Raw genomic sequence first — 25,375 nt, 5'->3', positions numbered from 1 at the left:
AACTCCTGACTTCAGGTAATCCACCTGCCTCGGCTTCCAAGATTGCTAGGATTACAGGTGTGAGCCACTGTGCCTGGCCCCAAGAATTTGCTGTTTTAAAGCTGTTAGCAATTTTCTACTTTATTTAATGAGAGACAACAGTAAAATAAGGAGTTTTGTATAGGAACTTTGAAGCCAAACATCTGGATTGAAACTTTTCTTCAGCACCTTCCAGATATGAAGGCTTAGACAAATTTAACATCCCTAAACTTGTTTCTGCAACCACAAAATGCATTAGTACTAGTATCCATAGATCCATAGGGTTGTTATGAAGTTTAAATTGTATCATAGTTTTTTTTTTGTTTTTTGAGACGGAGTCTTGCTCTGTCACCAGGCTGGAGTGCAATGGCGTGATCTTGGCTTACTGCAACCTCCACCTCCCGGGTTCAAGTGATTCTCCTGCCTTAGCCTCCTGAGTAGCTGGGACTCCAGGTGCGTGCCACCACGTCCAGATAATTTTTGTATTTTTAGTAGAGACAGGGTTTCCCCATGTTGGCCAGGTTGGTCTCAAACTCTTGACCTCAGGTGATCCGCCCACCTCAGCCTCTGAAAGTGCTGGGATTACAGGTGTAAGCCACCATGCCCAGCCTGTGTCATAGTTTTAAGACCTTTGCATTGCACCTGGAAAAAAATAAACACTGGTAGCTGTGGAGTCCTAATAAGGGAAAAGGAGTCAGGCTGACAGTAGGGGAGAATGAAAAGAAAAAGTAGGTAAGCTCTAAGTCTGCCTTTCTTCATGATCCAGGACATACAGTCCTCCTGTGCAAGTAACTCACGATCTTCCTATGCCCAACTTATCACCAGAACCTTGGCTGATAGAAAAATGCAAGTTAGCTCAGTGCAACCTTGGCATTATCAAATACTGCATGTAGCCCTCTCCAGCATAAGCACCATTCTGTAAAATCCCGAGCAAGCATTTGTCTCCTTGCAGTCAGCTCCTCTCTTAGTGACCTGCCTGTTGCATCCTTGGAATGTATTTTTATACTATCTGCCTTTGTTTACCTGTCTTGGTAAGTTCCTTTACCACCTCTGCAACACTGGCCCCAATTAGTTGTTACCTGACAGCAGCTATTATTACTATTAATGATCATTTTGTCTACACAAAAGTCCAGGTAATATTATAAAACTGGTTGGAACTAAGTTGAGATTATGAGCTAAACCAAAATGTATAGAAATGTGAAAGGCTGTTTTCCTTGGGGGAAACATACATTTCTGGAGGTGATGGTTATTTATGCTTATACCAAGGGTTCTCAACCATCTGGAGGGCATTAAAGCGATATAAAAATCCGAACAAGTTGGAGTGGGGTGGGAGTGCAGGACCTATATCAATGTACTTTATTTTAATGTAATTATTTGAAACAGGGTCTTGCTTTGTTGCCCAGGCTGGAGTACAATGGCATGATCATGGCTCACTGTAGCCTTTTCCTCTTGAGGCTCAAGGGATCCTCTCACCTCACCCTCCCGAGTAGCTGAGACTACAGGTGCATGCCACTAATCCCAGCTAATTTTTTATTTTTGGTAGAGATAGGGTTTTGCCATGTTGTCTGTGCTGGTCTGGAACTCCTGGGTTCAAGCTGTCCGCCCATCTCAGTCTCTGAAAGCATTGGGATTACAAGCGTGAGCCATTGCACTTTGCCAGTTTATGTATTATTTTGAGATGGAGTTTCATGCTTGTCGCCCAGGCCGGAGTGCAATGGTGCAATCTCAGATCACTGCAACCTCTGCCTCCCAGGTTCAAGCGATTCTCCTGCCTCAGCCTCCCAAGTAGCTGAGATTACAGGTGTGCGCCACCACACCTGGCTAATTTTTTTATTTTTAGTAGAGATGGGGTTTCACCATGTTGGCCATGGCTGGTCTCAAACTCCTGAACCTCAGGTGATCCACCTGCCTCAGCCTCCCAAAGTGCTGGGATTACGGCCTCACGTGAGCTACCGTGCCCGGCTGCCAATTTATTTTTAAGTAAAGACAGGGTCTTGTTTTGTTTCCCAGGATAGACTCAAACTCTTGGCCTCAAGCCATCTACCTTGGCCTCCCAAAGTGCTGGGATTATAGTTGTGATGAACTGCAACCAGCTTGCTTTTTTAAAAAGCTCCTTAGATTATTCTAATGCTTAGCCAGAGTTGATAACCATTGGCTTTTTTCCCTAGCTTATTTGAGGCATAATTGATAAAAATTGTATATATTTAAGGTATATAATGTGATTTGATGTACATATACATAGTGAAATGATTACCACAATCAGTTATTCAATAAAATTTATAGGAGGGTGGGTGGGCACGGTGGCTCACGCCTGTAATCCCGTAATCCCAGCACTTTGGGAGGCCGAGGCAGGCAGATCCAAGGTCAAGAGATCGAGACCATCCTGGCCAACATGGTGAAACCCCGTCTCTACTAAAAATACAAAAATTAGCTGGGCGTGGTTGCGTGTGCCTGTAGTCCCAGCTACTCTCGGAAGGCTAAGACAGGAGAATCACTTGAACCTGGGAGGCGGAGGTTGCAGTGAGCCGAGATCGCGCCATTGCACTCCAGCCTGGCGACAGTGTAATCCCAGCACTTTGGGAGGCTGAGGCAGGTGGATCACCTGAGGTCCAGAGTTCAAGACCAGCCTGACCAATGTGGTGAAACACCATCTCTACTAAAAATACAAAAATTAGCCGGGTGTGGTGGCATGCAGCTATAATCTCAGGTACTCAGGAAGCTGAGGCAGGAGACTCGCTTGAACCTGGGAGGCAGAGATTGCAGTGAACTAAGATCGTGCCATTGCACTCCAGCCTGGGCGACAAGAGCAAAACTCCGTCTAAAAAAAAAAAAAAATTTACAGGAAGCCATTATTTTGGACTGAACTCCTGTACTAGGCCCCAACAGGCCATACCCAAATGGAGTTACTCATGTTAGAGTTACATATCATTAAACTAAAATGAAGTTGTTTGGCTGGACACGATGGCTCATGCCTGTAATCCCAGCACTTTGGGAGGCTGAGGTGGGAGGATCGCTTGAGTTCAGGATTTCAAGACCAGCCTGGGCAACATAGCAAGACCCCATCTCTATTAAAAAAAAAAAATTAAGTGTTTATGTCACCATCTAGGAAATCAGGAGACAGAGATAATAGCCAAGTCCCCAAACAGGCCAGCTTTAGTCAGCATGATAAGGAAATCCCCTCTGTTTTAACCTTTACAAGGAAAGTAACTTTGAAACCATTTCCAGCCTGTTCAACGTGGCAAAACTCCATCTCTACAAAAAAATAATAAAAATTCGTCTGTAGTCCCAGCTACTCTGAAGGCTGAGGCAGGAGAATCAATTGAGCCCTGGAGGTCCAGGCTGTAATGAGCCATGATTGCGCCACTGCAGTCCATCTGGGGTGTGAGAACAAGACCCTGCCTAAAGAAAAAAGGAAGCCACCAAGCTGCGTTTTGTTTTCTGCTTTCCTTAGCCCGTTTCTGTCTATAAGACCAACCTCCTCTGTTTAGCTTGTTGGAACACTCATTCTATTTTATGGAAGGAAGTGTTGCCCAGTTCACACAAGTGATAAATAAAAGCTAATTAAGATCTTTAGGCTAGACGCAGTGGCTCATGCCTGTAATTCCAGCACTTTGGGAGGCTGAGGTGGGCGGATCACAAGGTCAAGAGTTCAAAACCAGCCTGGCCAACATGGTGAAATCCCATCTTTACTAAGAATACAAAAATTAGCCGAGCGCGGTGGTGCACACCTGTAGTCCCAGCTACTCCAGAGGCTGAGGCAGGAGAATTGCTTGAACCCGGGAGGCGGAGATTGCAGTAAGCCAAGATCGTTCCACTCCCATCCAGCCTGGGTGACAGAACAAGACTCCAACTAGAAAAAAAGAAAAAAAAATCTTTAAATTTGTTGCAATTTGTCTTTTGACAAAGTTAATTAACATATCCCTCACCTCATATAGTTACCTTTTTGTTTGTGTACGGTGAGAAGCCTTAAGATATATTATCTTAGCAAATTTCAAGTGTACAATACAGTATGATTAAGTATAGTAATCATACTTATGTAAGTGAGTGCAGGTCTAGTGGCTCGCCACTTGGAGAGCCCCAAAACAACAGCAAGGTATGGTAGAAAGAAATTTACCAAAACTGGCCGGGCGCGGTGGCTCAAGCCTGTAATCCCAGCACTTTGGGAGGCCGAGGCGGGTGGATCACAAGGTCAGGAGATCGAGACTATCCTGGCTAACATGGTGAAACCCCGTCTCTACTAAAAATACAAAAAACTAGCTGGGCGTGGTGGCGGGCGCCTGTAGTCTCAGCTACTTGGGAGGCTGAGGCGGGAGAATGGCGTGAACCCGGGAGGCAGAGCTTGCAGTGAGCCGAGATCACGCCACTGCACTCCAGCCTGGGCGACAGAGCAAGACTCCGTCTCAAAAAAAAAAAAAAAAAAAAAAAAGAAATTTACCAAAACTAGCAATGGGGAAATGGCTAGATTCACATCCAAAGCAACCACTTCAAATTTCTGGGGAGAAGGCAAGGGTTTAAAAAGGGAAACTTTCGATACTGGTGGCATGCAGGAGCTGTGCTGAGTACAAGGTCCGTGTGTCTCATTTTGGTGGCTATCTTGGGTCTCAGTCACCTGGAATGCAGGCACTGGTGTCATCTCAACAATGGCCAGGTGGTATTATAGACTAACTACCTCGAGGTAATCTCTGGATTTTTGCAACTGGGTCTCCATGCTTGATCTCGAGATTAGCCCCCGGGTAAGCACATAACTAGGTACAAGCATGCAGTTAGATAAATGTGCATGGTGTAATGGACTGTATGGTGAGAAAGGGAAGAACATATTTCAAAGGAAGTACATTTCAAGGCTATATTTTAAGACTAAGGAGAAGAAGAAAAGATTTCTGCAGTAAGCTTCAAGGTTACATATTGAAACTAGGGAAAAAAGAGAAAAAAAAATGGTATAAAATGCATTTTTCAGGCTAGACTGGTTATGAAACTGTCTTTGCAAAAATCTTAACTCAGAAAATGATGACAGTGAAAGGTGTCAGACCTAACTGACCCTATCGTGCTTCTAACCTCTCAACTGTCCTTGTTCATTCATTCCTAGGCATAGGCCAAGATACCTTTAGGAAGGAATTTAGTGTATAGTTTATGTAACAGGACTTCCCAAAAAGCTAAACTGTTCTTGTAAAACAAATGAAAGGCCACCAGCCACAAAGTCAGATGAGAGGGGCTGGATTTCTAAATATTACCAGCCATTTTTCTGGAGGTCATAAGATTTGAAACTTCCCTAATTATTCTTGAAGGTAACATCACTATTGTGAACCTAAAATAGGCCTTTTGAGATGTCTTTTCAGATTTTTCATTTCTCACAACCAGATGGTCCCACCTGGACCTGCCAACCAGTTCTGTGCATCCCCGACAGGAACTGACTCAGCAGAAGAGGACAGCTTCGACTCCCTATGAGCTCATCCCCAAGCCAACCAATCAGCACTCCTGATTCACTGGCCCCCTACCCACCAAATTCTCCTTAAAAACTCTGATCCCTGAGTTTTCGGGGAGACTGATTTGAGTAATAATAAAACTCCAGTCTCCCGCACAGCTGGCTCTGCATGAATTACTCTTTCTTTTTTTTTTTTGAGACAGAATTTCACTCTTGTTGCCCATCCTGGAGTGCAATGGCGCAATCTCGGCTCACTGCAACCTCTGCCTCCCAGGTTCAAGCTATTCTTCTGCCTCAGCCTCCTGAGTAGCTGGGATTACAGGCGCACACTACCACACCTGGCCTCTTTTTTTTTTTTTTTGGTAAAGGCGGGGTTTCACCATGTTGGTCAGGCTAGTCTCAAACTCCTGATCTCGTGATCCGCCCGCCTTGGCCTCCCAAAGTGCTGGGATTACAGGTGTGAGCCACTGCGCCCTGCACTGCACAACTCTTTCTCTGTTGCAATTCCCCTGTAATCCCAGCACTTTGGGAGGCTGAGGTGGGGAGATCACCTGAGGTTGGTAGTTCAAGACCAGCCTGCCCAACATGGAAAACCCTCGTCTCTACTAAAAATACAAAATTAGCCAGGCGTGGTGGCACATGCCTGTAATCCCAGCTTCTCGGGAGGCTGAGGCAGGAGAATCACTTGAACCCAAGAGGCAGAGGTTGCGGTGAGCTGAGATCATGCCGCTGTACTCCAGCATGGGTAACAAGAGTGAAACTCGGTCTGACAAAAAAAAAAGCAGACTCAAAGCTGTGAGAAAAGTGAAGTGGAAGGATGGGGGTATACTCTGTTCTGGTTGGGACTCAAAATGAGGAAGGTAGAAGACAATGGACAGAAGAGCTGGGCTGGGTTGAGCATGGGTTCTAGGCCTTGAACCTAAACAACAAGCACAGGAAAAGCTGGTCAGCATCTTGTGAACTGCCACCATGGAAACCACTGCATTGATTAGCAACACAAACGGTGTGTGTGTGTGGGAGGGGGGGAGTTTCTGGAATAGGGCTAGTCTCTCACTATTTCTTGCTCTCCAGAGATGGCTACAATAGGGTTTTGTCTCCCTGTCGCCCAGGGCTCACTGCAACCCCTACCACCCAGACTCAAGTCATCTTTCCGCCTCAGCCCCTGTAGTAGCTGGGACTACAAGTACGCACCACCACGACCAGCTAATTTTTGTTTTGAAAGATGTGGTTTTGCCATGTTGGTCTTGAACTCCTGATCTCAAGTGATACGCCTGTCTCAGCTTCCCAAAGTGCTGGGATTATAGGAGTGAGCCACCACGCCTGGCTCTTGATGTTTTCATACTATGGGTTATGATCCATTAGTCACTCATGAAAACATCAGGATACACAGTAGGTGAGGATACAAATTTTGTGAAACTTTTGTTTATATATGTGTATATAGGTCAAAATGTCTTTCTTACTGTCGTTGAAAGCCACAGGTTTAGAGAGCTGGGAGGACAGGCGCTCTCCCAGTCCCTAATTGCACCAAATGCCTCACATTAATCATAGTAGAGCTAAAATGAAAAAAAAGAATCACACACCTCAGCATCTACCAACAACAGCACCACAGAGAAACTCACATTGTTAATTAAAACATATAATGTAAATATGGTATTGAAAGTATAAAAATTAAAGGCTTATGAAAAACTCAAGAAGGGTCAAAAGGCTATACAAGCAAGTAGTATACAGATTGTTTCCTTAAAAGATAAATTTTAATATATAGAATAAAATCCAAGATGATTTTATTATTTTTCACTTTCACAAAACTTGTGAGCATAAATGCTTCTGAATCTGACCAATGAAGTTTATATTTTGGTCCAATACATTATGAGACTAACTTGTATGATCAAGTCCAGCTTGATTATCATAAATCATAGAAGTTAACAATTTACTCTGAGAATCTGTTGTTAATATAGATGATGGATTTCCAATTTTTTCTTAGCTAAGAATTTACTTAACTTTAGCTCAGAACCAGATTCAAAATATTTTCTTTAATTAGCTGGTCATCATTTTAGGCTTAATCTAGGCAAATTATTTAATACTTGATTGAAGATCATACAAAACCTCCAAAATAAATAAGAGTATGCAAAATTATTAGCCTTTGTGTACAATACAGAAAATACATGTCAGTTCTGGACCAAAATAATTGCATTAAAATACAAAAGGTGATAGGGAAGAATTAAAAGATCTGCAGTGACTGCTTTTGGTGGTCAGCTACAACAAGCCAACAACCCTCAGCTATTTTGGAAAGTGAACATGGGTCTTAATTTGCAGATAATGAATGTCTTCGGTAGTTTAAAAAAATATAAACTCTAAAAAAGCTTGTGGATCATATACAAAAGCAGCTATTTGAGACCAAGGTTCAACACCAGAAATTGTGTTAGCACCACCAGCAAGCACAGGGTCCTCTGACTCTTCCGCCCTCCTATCTTGTGCAGAATGCAGACTTGAATGTTGTACACATCATTTAGAGTTACAAAAATTGGCCTTGAGTACAGGGTTCCTGTAGGGTAGTCTTAAGCCCTAAGAGGCACCAAGCGGTTACAAAGGCTAGGTAACAATCCAGATCACAAGGTCCGACGATATAATAAATCCCGTGTTGCCTTATCAACTTTTTGCTGGTAGTCCTCCAATTTGTCAAGTATCTTCTGGGACAGCTATAAGAGAAAAGAAGGAAAACATTACAGAACAGCTCAACAATGGAAAAAGATTGAAGTTATTAATCACTTTGACTTCAACAAGCAGATTCCACCTTATAAAGATGTTAGCCACTCTGCTTCATAAAATCACCATTTGGTATAGGATTCTCCTCTGTGACCCTACTGATAAAACTAGGCCTCTCTGTTACATACAACATTTCAATCTCATTTTCTGAATGAATTTTCTAAGTATGGAAATTATACCAGTATTTCTAATAAAAGGATCACTAGCTCTTTTCTTAGAACCAGAGGTGCTGCATCTGATGTAACTAGTTATTAGCTGCCAAGTGAAATAGAGAACTAATATTTTAGATAGGCTCAGGAGGCACTCTATCTCACTGGTAAACAAAATAAGCCATCACTATAATGACTCTGAGCAAAGGAAACACTATTGTTTTTTATGTTAAGGCAAGCAGAGCAAATATATGACTCCTGAGAAATGTTGTTATATATGCCAACTTCCCTCAGGACAGTGATAATTTATCACACTGTATTTCTTTCTTTTTTGGGGGGTCGGGGAAATGGAGTCTCACTCTGCCGTCCAGGCTGGAGTGCAGTGGTGCAATCTCGGCTCACTGGAACATCCGCCTCCCAGGTTCAAGCGATTCTCCTGCCTCAGCCTCCCGAGTAGCTGGGATTACAGGCTCCCGCCACCATGTCCGGCTAATTTTTGTATATTTAGTAGAAACGGGGTTCCACCATGTTGGCAAAGCTGGTCTCGAACTCCTGACCTCTCAGGTGATCTGCCTGTCTCAGCCTCCCAAAGTGCTGGGATTACAGGTGTGAGCCACCGTGTCCGGCCTATCACACTGTATTTCAAGTACCTGTTTACCCTGTAGGGTCTGCCCTACCAAACTAAACCCTTGAAAGGATGGACCGACTGCTTGCCATTTGTCTCTGTATAATTAACACTTACACAGTTCCTCATTACGTTTTCTCGACCCTATTGCTTAGATCCTTTGCCTTATCTATAAAGGGATTGGGCAGTTTGCTAAGGGACAAAACTAGGCTTTTGCCCTCCCTTTCTAATCCCAGAGAATTGAAGATCAAGCTGGAAGGTGTAACTGCTGTGCAGGGGCTTACAGAAGACATCTCATGAAAGGGCTGACTTACTGCGATGTTGTGACTGTTGGCACTGTTCTCCCCCAGAGCCTGGAGAAGCTGATCTATAGAGGAGTATGGAAGCCACACCATTGGGGCTGTTGCGGACAGTGGAAACTAAAAGGAAAATGTTTATTTGAAAACAGTCTGCAAAGTGTACCATTTCTTCTGGGTAGTTGCTTTCATAGGACTCTGTAGAATAAAATGCCCTTTTTTTTTTTTTGAGACAGTCTCGCTCTGTCGCTCAGGCTGAGTGCAGTGGCACGATCTCAGCTCACTGCAACATCCACCTCCTGGGCTCAAGCGATTCTTGTGCCTCAGCCTCCCCCGAGTAGCTGGACTACAGATGTGCACCAGCATGCCTAATTTTTTTATTTTTATTTTTAGTAGAGATGGGGTTTCACCATGTTGGCCAGGCTGGTCTCGAACTCCTGGCCTCAAGTGATCCACCTGCCTTGGCCTCCCAAAGTGAGCCACTGCGCCTGGCCAAATAAAATGCTTTTTTTTCCCCCACAAGAAACTGTGTGTATACATGTGCACGCACACAATGGGAACCCTCTTTTCTCCAATTGGGAAACTTGTCATTTTTTTGGTTAAATTAAATGTATTTAAAAATTCTTGTCAGCTGGGCCTGTAATCCCAGCGTTTTGGGAGGCCAAGGTGGGCGGATCACAAGGTCAGGAGTTCGAGACCAGCCTAGCCAATATGGTGAAACCCCATCCCTACTAAAAATACAAAAATTAGCTGGGTGCGATGGCAGGCACTTGTAGTCCCAGCAACTCGGGAGGCTGAGGCTGAAGAATTGCTTGAACCCGGGAGATGGAGGTTGCAGTGAGCCGAGATCGTGCCACTGCACTCAAGCCTGGGTGACAGAGCGAGACTCCATCTTGGAAAAAACATAAAAATTTAAAAAAATAATAATAATTTCATGTCAACTTTCTCTTTTTTTGAGACAAGGTCTCACTCTGTCACTCAGCCTGGAGTGTAGTGGCATGATCACAGCTCACTGTACCCTCAACCTCCAGGGCTTATGTGATCTTCCCACCTCAGCTTCCCACATAGCTGGGACTACAGGCATGCACCACCGTGACCAGCTAATTTTTTTCTATTTTTTGTAGATATCGGTTCTATGTTGCCAAGGCTGGTCTTGAACCCCTAGGTTTAAATGATCCTCCCACCTTGACCTCCCAAAGTGCTAGGATTACAGGTGTGAGCTGTTGCACCTGGCTGATTTCATGAGGGTTGAAGCTGTAGTTAACTACACCTATTTAGACCTGGCTCTTCTATTATATTTACCATCTGTGTGAGCCTGTGATAACTTAACCTCTAAGCCTGTTCCCTCATGGGTTAAAAAATATAAAATTAAAACATCCCTCATAAGGCTGCTATAAGGATTAAATAAGAAAATGCTTGTAGAGACTTAACACAGTCCCGGCATACACACAATACCATTTTGTTTACCTCTCTCCACTGAATCCTAATGCCATATTATTTTGATAAAGATGAAATTCCTATTTTATAAACAGGAGACTAGAGACTCCTAGAGTGTCAATATTTAGTTGTATAACTACAGATAGTAATGGTTAAATACACTAATATATAATTCAATTTACTCTCAGATTCTCACCTTACATAGCATGGTAATAAAAGGAAATGCCTAGGCCGGGCGTGGTGGCTCCTGTGGGTAATTCCAGCACTTTGGGAGCCCGAGGGGGATAGATAACTTCCGGTTAGGAGTTCCGAGACGAGCCTGGCCAACATGGTGAAACCCTGTCTCTACTAAAAATATTAAAAAGTTAGCTGGATGTGGTGGCAGGTGCCTGTAATCTCAGCTGCTCAGGAGGCTAAGGCAGGAGAATCACTTGAACCCAGGAGGCGGAGGCTGCAGTGAGCTAGTAAGCGGAGGTTGCACCACTGCACTCCAGCTTGGGGGCTGGGCAAGACTTGGCTAAAAAAAAAATATATATATATATCTATGTCTATGTCTATCTATCTATCTATATATATCTATATATACAACTACACAGATGTTCCTCAACTTATGATGGGTTTGTTTTCCAATAAACCCATTATCAGTTGAAAATATCATAGGTTGAAAATGCATATAATACACCTAACCTAATGAACATCACAGCTTAGCCTATAGCCTACTTAACCATGCTCAGCATGCTTAACATTGACCTATAAAGTTGGGCAAAATCATCTAACAGAAAGCCTACTTTATAATACACTGTTGAATATCTTGTGTAACTTATTGAATACTGTACTGCAAGTGAAAAACTGAACAGTTGTATGAGTATTTTGTTTATTTATTTATTTATTTTTGAGACAGTCTCACTCTGTTGCCCAGGCTGGAGTGCAGTGGTGTGATCTCTGCTCACTGCAACCTCTGCCTCCCAGGTTTAAGTGATTCTCCTGCCTCGGCCTCCTGAGTAGCTGGGATTACAAGTGTACACCACCGCGTCTGGCTAATTTTTGTATTTTTAGTAGAGACGGGGCTTCACCATGTTGGCCAGGCTGGTTTCGAACTCCTGACCTCAGGCATCTGTCCGCCTCGGCCTCCCAAAGTGCTGGGATTATAGGCGTGAGTCCCTGTGCCCAGCCATGAGTATTTTAAAGTATGGTTTCTCATAAACGTTCATCACTTTCAAACCATTGTAAAGTTGAAAAATCGTAAGTCAAACCATTGTAAATTGGGGACCATTTGTATATGCCTACCTCAATTCCGAAGTATTGATGTCCTTTACCCAATACAGCATCCACATATTCTGACACCAAATCCACAGCTTCTTCTAAAAGGTCATAGTTTAAGTATAAACGAAGTAATTCAGCAGCGTCAACCTTCTGTGAAAAGTCGGTGATTAAGAATTTTTAGTACTGACCAAAGAACGCTGAGTGGCTGATTCCCTAACATTTGTATTTCTCAACATAATTAAACCAGTGGCTTGGTTTACTCATCTATATCTTAGGATAAGGGCTGATAACAAATCTGGGGAGTTAGGAAAAAAAAAAAGTTGAATTCCTAAGAGCCGTTACTTTTAGGCAGTTTGGGAGGCCCTATCTGTTAAATAGCCTTCTTCCCCTGTTTTATGACCTAAGATATACTTTAACTTCTTTCCACTTCAGCTTCCACAGTTGTAAAGTCAATAAACTTTTCCTGAATACTAAAGTGACAATATATTCACATAATAAGAAATGTATGAATGACAAACGCAAAATAAGTTCAAAGAATCACCAACTTTAAATCTGAAGTCTCTATTTGGAAGAGCTCTATTAATTAAGTATGCTTTCTATATTCCGATTTGATCACAATCTTACCTTTACCATCTTAGCTGCCTTCCCTATTTTCTTATTTATTTATTTATTTATTTATTTATTTATTTCGAGACAGAGTCTGTCGCCCAGGCTGGAGGACAGTGGTGCAACCTCAGATCACTGTAACCTCCACCTCTGGAGTAGCTGAGATTACAGGCACGCACCATCACACCCAGCTAATTTTTGTATTTTTAGTGGAGATGGGGTTTCACCATGTTGGCCAGGCTGGTCTTGAACTCCTGACCTCAGGTGATCTGCCTGCCTTGGCCTCCCAAAGTGCTGGGTTTACAGGTGTGAATCACCGCGCCCGGCCTCCTTTCTACCTTAAAAAAAAAAAAACTTTCCTGATTTTAACCTTTAGATTTTCTCTTTCCTTATCCTACTCAAGGTGGTTCAGATGCAGAAGTTCCCAAACTTTAGCATGCATCAAAATCAAATTAGGAGCTTCTTAAAACATAGATTTCTGGCTCCTAGCCTGAGATAATCTGATTATATAAATCTAGGATGAGGAATCTGTACTTTGAAGAAGCCTGCCATTTGAATAATTCTGATGCAGACAGTCTAAGAACCTGTGTTTGATTTTTAATAGTCAGGTGAAACAGTGGGAGTGGAGAAGGAACCAATTGGAAACTGGTTGTGCTCAATTAGTTGTGAACACCACTGCACTCAGACCAGCCATACTGTTACATTATTTGAAAAGTACTCCACCCATTCCTGTGGGTTTTTTGAGGTATGAATAGTAAATCCTGTGTCATGCATATGCTCATTGTTCTAAATATAAACTCACTGTTCAGTGAATATAATAGTAGTCATTAACCTAATTACTAACCTATGAAACTTCAAATCTAAATACACAGTAGTACTGTGGAAATGAACCTGAATTGTTCTTATGGTTTTAGCTATGATGAAAAGCTTCTCAAAGTACATAAGTCAATATGTTCCCATAAGTTATCACCCCACCTTTTTCTTTTTCTTTATATATTTTTAAATTTAAATAGAGATGGGGTTTCCCTATGTTGCCTGAGCTGGTCTCAAACTCCTGGGCTCAAGCCACCCTCCCCTGTTGGCCTCCCAATGTGTGGGCATGACAGGTATGAGCCATGGCAGTCATATTTTTAATCATCTCATGAAATTATCCAGAATGACAAAGAGTGGGTTCTTACTCTGTACAAGTTATAATCCACTTACCTTGTAACTGTTTATAAGCCAATTAGGTAGAGGCACTCCATGAGACAAGAGCTTGTTGATTACACAGTGGTGGTACAAGTTATTCTGGACTTTGTACCTTTCCAGGTAAGTTGATAATAGTCGCCATGCTTCATCTGTAGCACTTGAAAAAACCAAAAATGACTAATGAGTTTCAGATTCTTAATAGCTATTTTGAGTACCATTCAAAGCATGTATTTACTAGGAAAACTTTGTTTTGAGACAGGGTCTTTCTCTGTCACCCAGGCTGGAGTGCAAGGGTGTGATCTCAGCTCACTGCAGCCTCTGCCCCAGATTCTCCCATTTTAGCTTCCTAAATAGATGGGAATACAGGCATGCACCACTATGCCTGGCTAATCTTGTTTATGTTTTGTAGAGACAAGGACTTGCTATGTTGTCCACGCTGATATTAAACTCCTGAGCTAAAGTGATCTGTAAGTGTTGGGATTACAGGCAGGAGTCACCATGCCCAGCCTTACAAGGAAAGCTTTAGACATTCACGACTGAATAATATAGCTAAATGGGAACAAATATTATTTGGGCTAATGTGACTTAGGCGATAGTACTAGAAACTAAATGTCTTGGGTTCATATATTCCTCTCCCACTAACGTATTTAGTATGTAGTAAACAAAAGTATTTAGTAAACAAACGTATTTGTTTGGCTATTAATACATAATTCATTTAACTCCTTTGTTTCTGCATTTATGAAACAAGAAAGTGGTTCAGAACACTGGTTTGCAAACCTGATCAAGCATTAGAATCATGCAGAAGTTCTAACTTAGAAGACTAGGGTGATTTCTCATAATACGTATTTTAATCAGTTATTCTGATGTGCTAATTTAGGGGTTGAAAACTAATGTCAGAGAACTTCCAAATTCTAAAATGCTATCACTCTAAAGTGCTAAGCTGTATAATACCAAGTGCAAATGCAGTTCAGAAAGGGAAGCTTACTGAGGGTTAGGGATGTTAGAGAAGGTTTCTGAAGAAGCTGAAGTACATTTACGTGGACACTAAGTGGGTGCACTGGAGAAGTATACGAACAGAGGAGATCTGAAGAAGGTATGGTGGATGATGGGGGCTGATGGGTGACAGACTGCTGAACAGCAGCTGGAGACAAGCTATAAGAAGACACTGTGACGACACCATGCAGTGACTGCTCAATGGAAGTAATGGGAGAAAAAAGGAGGATAATACTCTGAAACCAAGTAAATACAGATTTTTGTGTGTAAGATTACCCTTTCCTGATATGATACAATAAGTCTTTGAGGAGGGGGTTATGGAGGAGACATTTCATAGGCAAAGACATCCTAGTTTGGACAATAAATGACATGATGTCACCTTAATTATAAACTTTACAGCCCCTACAAAAACTTAGCCAAAAAGAAAGAAAAAAGTGAAATGATCTATGTAGGACAATTTAATCAGAGAAAGACAGTTACAGCTTTGAGAAAGGCAGAACCACCCAGAGTTGGATGAACACCAGGGCTGTACCTCGACTCCTTAGTAGTGATGACAGATGAGAGCTGATTGGCTGCTAGCCAGGCCCAGGCTTCTGCTTGTGCTGCCTCTCCTCCAAATTGCAATTTGATGCATCTGAAATGAAAATAGTTCCACACTTGAAAACTGAACACTGAAACGTACCACTTTAATTTGATACTAAAACTAGAGAGATAAGATGAAAACTTCATCTCTAGTATTTTGCTGAATTCACTACTGGAATATTGAATCATCTCTTCCTCAAGTCACACTACTGGATACCTACAAGGACATCAGTAAGCATTAAGAGACAATTTACTTCCAAGATAAAATTAATGATGAAAAATTCTTTTCTTTTTTTTTTGAGATGGAGTCTCACTCTGTCACCCAGGCTGGAGTGCAGTGGCGCAATCTCGGCTTACTGCAACCTCTGCCTCCCAGGTTCAAGTGATTCTCCTACCTCAGCCTTCTGAATAGTTGAGACTATAGGCGCATGCCACCATGCCTGGCTAATTTTTTGTATATTTAGTAGAGACGGGGTTGCACCATGTTAGCCAAGATGCTCTTGATCTCCTGACCTCGTGATCCGCCCGCCTTGGCTTCCCAAAGTGCTGGGATAACAGGCATGAGCCACCGCACCTAGCCTCTTTTTTTTTTTTTTTTTAATTAAGATGGAGTCTCACTCTGTTGCCCAGGCTGGAGTGAAGTGGTGCAATCTCAACTCACTGTATCCTCCGTCTCCCGGACTCAAGCGATTCTCCTGCCTCAGCCTCCCAAGTAACTGGGATTACAGGCACGCACCACCTCTCCTGGTTAATTTTTGTATTTTTAGTAGAGATGGGGTTTCGTCATGTTGGCCAGGCAGGTCTCGAACTCCTGACCTCAAGTGATCTGCCCACCTTGGCCTCCCAACGTGCTGACGTTACAGGTGTACACCACTGCACCCAGCTGAAAAATTCTGAAAGTTCAAAATATTTCTAATTCACAAACTTTTTTTTTTTTTTTTGAAACAGAGTCTCGCTTTGTTGCCCAGGCTCGAGTGCAGAGACGCGATCTCAGCTCACTGCAACCTCCGCCTCCCAAGTTCAAGCGATTCTTGTGCCTCAGCCTCTTGAGAGGCTGAAATTACTGTTGTGTGCCACCATACCTGGCTAATTTTTGTATTTTTAGTACAGACAGGGTTTTACCATGTTGGCCAGGCTGGTCTCAAGTGATCCACCCACCTCAGCCTCACAAAGTATTAGGATTACTGATGTGAGCCACAGTGCCTGGCCAAGAAATTCTTCTTTTTTTCTTTTTTTTTTCCTGAGATGCAGTCTCGCTCTGTCACCCAGACTGGAGAGCAATGGCGTGATCTTGGCTTACTGCAACCTCCGCCTCCCATGTTCAAGCGATTCTCCTGCCTCAGCCTCCCAAGTAGCTGGGATCACAGGCGCCCACCACTGCGCCCTGCTAATTTTTTGTATTTTTAGTAGGTACGGGGTTTCGCCATGTTGGCCAGGCTGGTCTCAAACTCCTGACCTCAGGTGATCTGCCTGCCTCTGCCTCCCAGTGCTGGGATTACAGGCATGGGCCACGGCGCCCGGCTGAAATTTTTTTTAAGAATGCTTGGATGGATTAAACAAAACACTTCTTCAAACCACAAATGGTATACAGGCTACTTGGCTTATGACGACTGCTTCACACTAAGCAAGAGGATAATATATTTGCATTAGAAAAGACTATAAAAAGATAATTTTATACATACTTGAAGGCAAGTCCTTCAAAGACTGGTGTTAAGGGAAGCTTAAAAGTCTGACAGAGTGATATGGCAGTGTCAAAGAGGCCCGCCTGAACCAAGAGAGTGACCATCTCCTCTGCTGATGAACTTCCTGTGAAAATGGAAAAAGATTATTTTGTGTAGCCAAGGCAGACACAAATGAAACCAAAGATTTTGCTTTGTTGATGAGTATCTCTGAGTAACAACCCATGCTTTATACCCATCTAGCATGCTACATACACTGCCTTGACCTAAAATGTGCTCTTAGTGCTGACAAGTCAGAGGCTTTTAACTCTTGAATTCCTACCGGCAACTGCAACCGCTGATGGATCATGCTGAGCCAAAGTGAGGCGGATACGAGCCAAGGAACACTCTTTCTCCAGATCTTCCAGTTCCAGGATTTCAATTTGTCGATTTGCTATACATCAAAGAAAAATATTTTGAACTCCCAAAATACAAAGAAGTATCCACTAGATTAACTCAGCCTGTCAATTTCCACTGAACATTAAATAACATTCAATCTAATTTCCAAATGCATGAAGGAAGGAGAAAACAGGGAACTAAATAAACGCTAACTTAAACAAATTATGCAATATCCCATGTCAAATCAAAGTATTTTAACAAATGCAGCTGAGAAGGTGCTTACAAGGTACTACATGTAATTTCATTTAACTCTTTAAACTTTTTTTTTTTTTTTAAGAAAACAAATCTCTCTCTGTCACCCAGGCCGGAGTGCAGTGGCATGATCTTGGCTCACTGCAACCTCTACCTCTTGGGTTCATGTGATTCTCCTGCCTCAGCCTTCCAAGTAGCTGGGATTACAGGCGGGCACCACCATGCCCAGCTAAGTTTTGTATTTAGTAGACATGGAGTTTCACCATGTTGGCCAGGCTGTTTTTAAACTCCTGACCTCAGGTGATCCAGCCACCTCAGCCTCCCAATGTGCTGGGATTACAGGCATGAGCCACTATGCCTGGCCTAAAAAAAACATTTTTCTTTTCTTTTTTTTTTTAAGATGGAGTCTCGCTTTGTTGCCAGGCTGGAGTGCAGTGGCACGATCTTGGCTCACTGTAATCTCCACTTCCCGGGTTCAAGCAATTCCCCTGCCTCAGCCTCCTGAGTAGATGGGACGACAGGTGTGCACCAACAAGTCTGGCTAATTTTTTGTATTTTAGTAGAGACAGGGTTTCACCATGTTGGCCAGGATGGTCTCGATCTCCTGACCTTGTGATCCATCTGCCTTGGCCTCCCAAAGTGCTGGGATTACAGATGTGAGCCACCATGCCTGGCCAAAAGAATTTTCTTCTACAGGGTCTTGCTATAGTTGCCCAGGCTGGTCTTAAACTCCTGAGCTCAAACAATCTTCCTACCTTGGCCTCCCAAAATGCTGGGATTACAAGGCGTGAGCCACTGCACCTGGCCTCATTTAACCACTATAATTGTGAAATACTGTCTGTCATCTCTATCAGTAAGAAAGAAATATGACCAAACTGTGAGAGGCAGAATTAAAACCAGATGAGTCCAAATCTAGAGCCTCGGCTGTTTATGGAAGGATGTCATGCCTCTGTGGTAATAGCAAAAGAACCTGATTAAAAAAACTTGGAACTAAGCTAATTTAAATACAGCATACAAGAAAAAACCACACTCTTATTTAAGCATTTTCATTTCTCTTACTGTTGTACAACATTTTAGAAGTGCTACCAGACAACCTTTAGCAGATTAGAATGCTGAAAATAAACTAAAAAGAAGGAACTTTACAATATTTTTACAGCAATGTCATTATTATATATAATATATATAGTATATAACAATGTTACTACTATATGTAGTATATAACAGTGTAACTATATATGTTACAATATAACTACTGTCTAAATTACATGTATAGTTGACCCCTGAACAATGCAGGGGTTAGGGATGCTGACTCCTGAGCAGTTGAAACTCTGCATATAACGTTTCATTACCCAAAAACTTAGCTACTAATAGCTGACTACTGACCAGAAGCCTTACTGACAACCTAAACAGTCAATTCACACATATTTTGTATTTTATATAATATACTATCCTTTTTTTTTTTTTTTTTTTTGAGACAGAGTTTCACCCTTGTTGCCCAGGCTAGAGTGCAATGGCACAATCTTGGCTCACTGCAACCTCTGCCTCCTGGGTACAAGTGATTCTCCTGCCTCAGCCTCCCAAGTAGCTGGGATTACAGGCATGCGCCACCACGCCCAACTAATTTTTTATTTTTAGTAGAGACAGGGTTTCTCCATGTTGGTCACGCTGGTCTCGAACTCCCAACCTCAGGTGATCCATCTGCCTCGGCCTCCCAATGTGCTGGGATTATAGGCATGAGCCACCATGCCTGGCCTATATACCGTACTCTTGGTTGTGGTTGTTTTGAGACGGAGTCTTGCTCTTGTTGCCTAGGCTGGAGTGCAGTGGCGTGATCTCGGCTCACCGCAACCTAAGTCTCCCGAATTCAAGCAATTCTACTGCCTCAGCCTCCTGAGTAACTGGGATTACAGGCACCCGCCACCACGCCTGGCTAATTTTTTGTAGTTTTAGTAGACACAGGGTTTCATCATTGCTGACCAGGCTGGTCTTGAACTCCTGACCCCAGGTGATCCGCCCGCCTCAGCCTCCCAAAGTGCAGGGATTACAGGCATGAGCCACCGCACCTGGCCTATACTGTACTCTTAAAAGAAAATGTTATTAAGAAAATCATAGGGAAGGCAGGCACAGTGGCTCATGCCTGTAGTCCCAGCACTATGGGAGTCCGAGGTAGGAGGATTGCTTGAGTCCAGGAGTTTGAGGCTGCAGTAAGCCATGATTGTGCCACTGCGTTGCAGCCTAGGTAACAGAGTGATACCCTGTTTCAAAAACAAAAACAAAAGCAAAAGCAAACAAACATATTTAGGCAAATGTCGTTTCCCCTCAGTGATTTTCCTTAATAGTGTCTGGGAACTCATCTGCTGCTTCTTGGTCAGCAGAAGCTGCTTCTCCTGTATCTTGACATTTTAAAAGCTGTATCTCTTTCTTAAATTTTCAAACCATTCTTTGCTGGCATTAAATTCTCCAGCTTTAATCTTTTACCTTCCTTTTGCTTTAAGTTGTTGTGTAATAACTTGTTTTGAAAATCATGTTAGAGTCTATAGGTATGCCTTTTTTATATCAATACTGTACTCACATAAAAGCTGGATTTTCAACATGAGATAAAAACGTATTTTGCAAAAAGTACAAGGTTTTTGTACCTACTGGCGAAGCTGAAGCAATAGCTTCACAAATTTTCTCTTCTTTTTTTTTTTTTACAACGTTCCTTACACTGGATTCATTTTTCTTGAAATGGCAGGCAACCTCAGCTGCCAGCCTCAATCTACAGTAGATATCAAGCAGTTCAACTCTTTCTTGTCATGTTATGACTTTTTTCTGCTCCTTGGGAGCACTTCCAGCATCACTACTGACACTTCGTATGAGTCCCACTAAACGTGATTTTTTTTGAGGCGGAGTCTCACTCTGTCGTCCAGGCTGGAATGCAGTGGCACAATCTCAGCTCATTGCAATCTCCACTTCCTGGGTTCAAGCGATTCTCCTGCCTCAGCCTCCTGAGTAGCGGGAATTACAGGTGAGGGCCACTACTGCCCAGCTAATTTTTGTATTTTTAGTAGAGAAGGGGTTTCGCTACGTTGACCAGGCTGGTCTTGAACACCTGACCTCAGGTGATCCACCTGCCTCGGCCTCCCAAGGCGCTGGGATTATAGGTCTGAGCCACCACACCTGGCTTCCTTAACTTTTTCAGTATTTCTAGGCTATGTGGTTCAATTGGGAGTTTTTTCAAATTGTGACAAATCTCCAGAAAAAGAATCCAGTATACTTATTGAAAATGAGAATCTGTATGATAGATGCCTGCAGTTAAAACCTGTGTTTTACAAGGGCAACTGTTACTATTATAACATTTATATATTACTACTATATGTAACTTATTTAACTACATATTTCTATCATAATATAACTAACAATAACAATATTACTACTGTCTAGCAAAGAACCAGTGTGAGACTCCTGACTCACTGGGGGCAGCTGTGCATTCTCCATCATGATTCCTCTTAGGGGATGCTCCAGGGCGATCATACTGATAAAACAAAACAAGCAATTTAGCTGTGAAAATCAGTATTTTATTTTGATATCATTAATTGTGATTCAGAGCTTTTATGCTTAAATTCTCTCAATGGAAATGATTTTTATTTCAACCAGCAGAGTTCTTACAGAGGTACTGTAACTATGAGACAAAGAAAGAAGTTCTTTGCCAAGTTGTTAACTTATCCATAACATATTACTGAGTCCAAGGACAGGGATTTTGATCTCCATGTAAATCAACTAATTTTTCTTGGTTCCAGAGTTATATGTAACAGAAACAGTTGCATGTATCCGACCCATCAGTATGATAGGAAGAACTCAAAATGTGTGTCCTTTAAAACAGTAACTGTAGACTGCATTAACAAACACAATAGAAATAAAAGCAGCTACCATTTACTGAGCATATTTTCTAGGCCAGGCACTGTTAACTGTCCTAAGCAATTGACTTGAATTATCTCATTAATACCCAAACAATCCTATAAAGTAGGTATTATCCATATTTTATGCCAGAGAATAACTGAACAACAAAAGATTAAGTAACTTGTCTGAATTGGGTCAGGTCTGTCTAACTCCAAAACCACTCTGCGATATTTCTTCCTACAATAATTCTGAACTTGAGAACTGAAGGGGTAGTAATATATAACAACTGAATTGTAAACATAGGTTTTTTTCACAAATATCTCAGTAGAAATTGTAAATCAAATCAAGCAAAATGACATAATAGTTTTAAAAGGACCAAAACAAGTAGATTTAATGACCCCAAAATTCCAGGATGAAACGTTTTCATACCACTGCACCAGACGCTGGCTGCACAATCCACGCATATTCTGGGCGAATAAGTCGTAAACAATTGAGAGCAGCCAGATAACAGTTGCCTTGTTTCTCAAGTCCCCGGAGAGTTCGAACTTCTCTGCCAAGACGCATTCCATACTCAAACATCACTGTGCCAGCTATGAGGAGATAATAAATCAGACTTTAGAACTTCCAAAAAAATTTTTTTTTTGAGACAGAGTCTTGCTCTGTCGCCTAGGCTAGAGTGCAATGGCGTGATCTCAGCTCACTGCAACCTCCGCCTTCCGGGTTCAAGCGATTCTCCTGCCCCAGCCTCCTGAGTAACTGGGATTATAGGCACACGAGTACCACACCCAGCTAATTTTTGTATTTTTAGGACAGAGTTTAGTAGAGAGTTTCACCATGTTGGTCTCGAATTCATGGCCTCGTGATCTGCCCACCTAGGGCTCCCAAAGCGCTGGGATTACAGGTGTGAGCCACAACGCCTGGCCTTCCAAAATTTGTCTCTAGAGATACGCAGAGAGAATGCTATCCCTAATCAAATGTTAAAATTTAAAACAAAATTGGGTTTGATGTAACCCCAGCCCCCTGAAAAAAATCACATGTTGGTGAGGATGTGGAGAAACTGGAACCCTTGTGCACTCTTGCTGGGAATGTCAAATGGTATAGCTGCTATGGAAAACAGTATGGCAGTTCCTCAAAAAATTAAAAGTGAAATTATCATATCATCCAGTAATTCCACTTTTGGGTATATACTCCAAAGAATGAAAAGAAGGGTCTCAAAGAGATAGTTTTACACCCATGTTCATAGCAGCATTATCCACAAAAGCCAAAGGTGAAAGCAATCCAAGTGTCCATTGATGAACAAAATCTGACATATAAATATAATAGAAAATCACTTAATTATCTTTAAGATATCTGTTTTTTTTTTTGAGACGGAGTTTTGTTCTTGTTGCCAAAGGTGGCATGCAACGGTACAGTCTCAGCTCACTGCAACCTCTGCTTCCTGGGTTTAAGTGATTCTCCTGCCTAAGCCTCCCAAGTAGCCAGGATTACAGAAGCCCACCACCAAACCCAGCTAATTTTTAAAGACATCTTTAAAGAAGAAAATTCTGATGCCACTACTAGGATGAACCTTGAAGACATTATGCTAGGTGAAATAAGACAGTCACAAAAAGACACATACTATTATGATTCAAGTAGCCAAATTCATACAGATGGGAGGTAAAATGGTGGTTGCCAGGGGATCGGGGTTGGGAGGAACAAGGAGTAGTTGTTTAGTGGGTATAGAGCTTCAGTTTTGCAAGATGAAAAGTGTTCTGGAGATGGGTTACACAATATTGTGAATGCACTTAACACTCCTGAACTGTACACTTAAAAATGGTTAAAATAGCCAGGCGCGGTGGCTCAGGCCTGTGATCCCAGCACTTTGGGAGGCCGAGATGGGCAGATCACGAGGTCAGGAGATTGAGACAATTCTGGCGAACATGGTGAAACCCTGTGTCTACTAAAATACAAAAAAATATTAGCTGGGCGTGGTGGCATGCGCCTGTAGTGCCAGCTACTCGCAAGGCTGAGGCAGGGGAATCGCTTGAACCTGGGAGGCAGAGGTTGCAGTGAGCCAAGATCACGCCACTGCACTCCATCAGCCTGGCAACAGAGCAAAACTCCGTCCAAAAAAAAAAAAAAAAAAAAAACCCAAACATGGTTAAGACAATAAATTGCATGTTATGTGTATTTTACCACAATTAAAACAAAAAAAGAAAAAAAAATTTTTTTTGACATGTAGATACTACATTACCATAACAAGTGCAGAAGACTAGTTTATAGAGCTAGTCTCAGCCACATTGTCACCTATACCTGCCCAGGACTGAGACCAAGAGATGTTTGGATACTCTCTGCTTAAGAACATAGATTCTCAGTCAGGCAAAGTGGCTCACGCCTGTAATCCCAGCACTTTGGGAGGCAGAGGTGGGCAGATCACCTGAGTCCAGGAATTCGAGACCAGCCTGACCAACATGGTGAAACATCGTCTCTACTAAAAATACAAAAATTACGAGTTAGGTGTGGTGGCTCACGCTTGTAATTCCAGCACTTTGGGAGGCTGAGGTGGGTGGATCATTTCAGGTCAGAAGTTCAAGACCAGCCTGACCAACACATGGTGAAACCCCCTCTCTACTAAAAATACAAAAATTAGCCAGGTGTGGTGGCACCCTTGTGGTCCTAGCTACTCGGGAGGCTGAGGTGGGAGAATCACTTGAACCCAGGAGGCAGAGTTGCAAAAAAAAATTAGTTGGGTGTGGTGGCATATGCCAGTAGTCCCAGCTACTAAGGAGTCTGAGGCAGGAGAATTGCTTGAACCCGGGAAGGCGGAGGTTGCGGTGAGCCGAGATTATGCCACTGCACTCCAGCCTAGGCGACAGAGTGAGACTCTGTCTTGGAAAAAAAAAAACACACACACACACACACAAAACACAACTAGGTGGGCATGGTGGTGGGCGCTTGTAATCCCAGCTACTCGAGAGGCTGAGACAGGAAAATTGCTTGAACCTGGAAGTGAAGGTTGCTGTGAGCCAAGATCGAGCCACTGCACTCCAGGCTGATCGACAGAGTAAGACTCTGTCTCAAAAAAAAAAAAAAAAAAAAAAAAAGAACACAGATTCTCATTTTTATAATACTGAAAAGTCCACTGTTCTGGGACGGCATGGGACTCCAGAAATTAAAAATATCATTAAAAATTCTTTCAGTTTTCAAATAAAACTATTTTTCATTTCAACACATATTTTTGAACACCTGCAATATGTAAGGCACTTTTAGAACAGTCTTGCTCTAGAAAAACCTGAACATTAATCTTGCTAAACTGGTACTAAGCAGGTTGATAAAACGTTATTGTGAATGCAGATACTGAGAGATCTTTAATAATTTATATTTCCCTTCCTATATGATTCAAGAAAATAAAGAATATGCAAATATGTTTTACTATTAGGAATGTTAAGAACCTGCCTATGAATAAACTCCATCTATTTTTTTCCAATGAAAATCAGCAAGAAACCAAAGAAAATTCTAAGTAAAAATGGTACAAAAATGTTAAGACATTCCACGGTGATTATATTGCAAAATATAATCTTAAAACAATCTCACATTCCTTTCATTTTAGCTGTTCTGATAAATAATGCATTGATAACGTAAGTCCAAATTAAGATACATTCTACAAAAATGACTGACCTATATGCTTCAAAAATATCAATGTCATCAAAGGCAAAGTGAGGCTCTAGATTAAAGGAGCCTAAAGACATCGCACAACTAAATGCAGTGTATTCTAGATCCAGGGTAAGGGCAGTCTGGGAGGGATGTGCTATAAAAAACATTACTGGCCAGGTGCAGTGGCTCATGGCTGTAATCCCAGCACTTTGGGA

General features: G+C 42.2%; 1 protein-coding gene across 3 annotated transcripts in view; it reads right to left on the bottom strand.

The window, feature by feature from the left end:
• Positions 1 to 7,041: 7,041 nt before the first annotated feature.
• The window catches only part of NUP160 (nucleoporin 160), a 71,993-nt gene continuing 53,659 nt past the window's right edge, over positions 7,042 to 25,375 (bottom strand). For all 3 annotated transcript variants that reach the window (XM_050759130.1, XM_050759132.1, XM_050759131.1), the window contains 9 exons: positions 21,957 to 22,117; positions 21,102 to 21,162; positions 17,341 to 17,451; positions 17,022 to 17,145; positions 15,290 to 15,391; positions 13,780 to 13,921; positions 11,995 to 12,120; positions 9,289 to 9,393; positions 7,042 to 8,133 (listed from right to left, as the gene is read on the bottom strand). In XM_050759130.1, the coding sequence (XP_050615087.1) occupies positions 8,044 to 8,133; positions 9,289 to 9,393; positions 11,995 to 12,120; positions 13,780 to 13,921; positions 15,290 to 15,391; positions 17,022 to 17,145; positions 17,341 to 17,451; positions 21,102 to 21,162; positions 21,957 to 22,117 (1,022 nt within the window). In that variant the 3' untranslated portion in view covers positions 7,042 to 8,043. The remainder of the gene's footprint in view (positions 8,134 to 9,288; positions 9,394 to 11,994; positions 12,121 to 13,779; positions 13,922 to 15,289; positions 15,392 to 17,021; positions 17,146 to 17,340; positions 17,452 to 21,101; positions 21,163 to 21,956; positions 22,118 to 25,375) is intronic.

This window comes from Macaca thibetana, chromosome 14 (assembly GCF_024542745.1).
Source record: "Macaca thibetana thibetana isolate TM-01 chromosome 14, ASM2454274v1, whole genome shotgun sequence".
NCBI classification, from domain to species: domain Eukaryota; kingdom Metazoa; phylum Chordata; class Mammalia; order Primates; family Cercopithecidae; genus Macaca; species Macaca thibetana.
The sequence above is the reverse complement of the archived record's forward strand: the minus strand, read 5'-3'. Positions and strand labels throughout refer to the sequence as shown.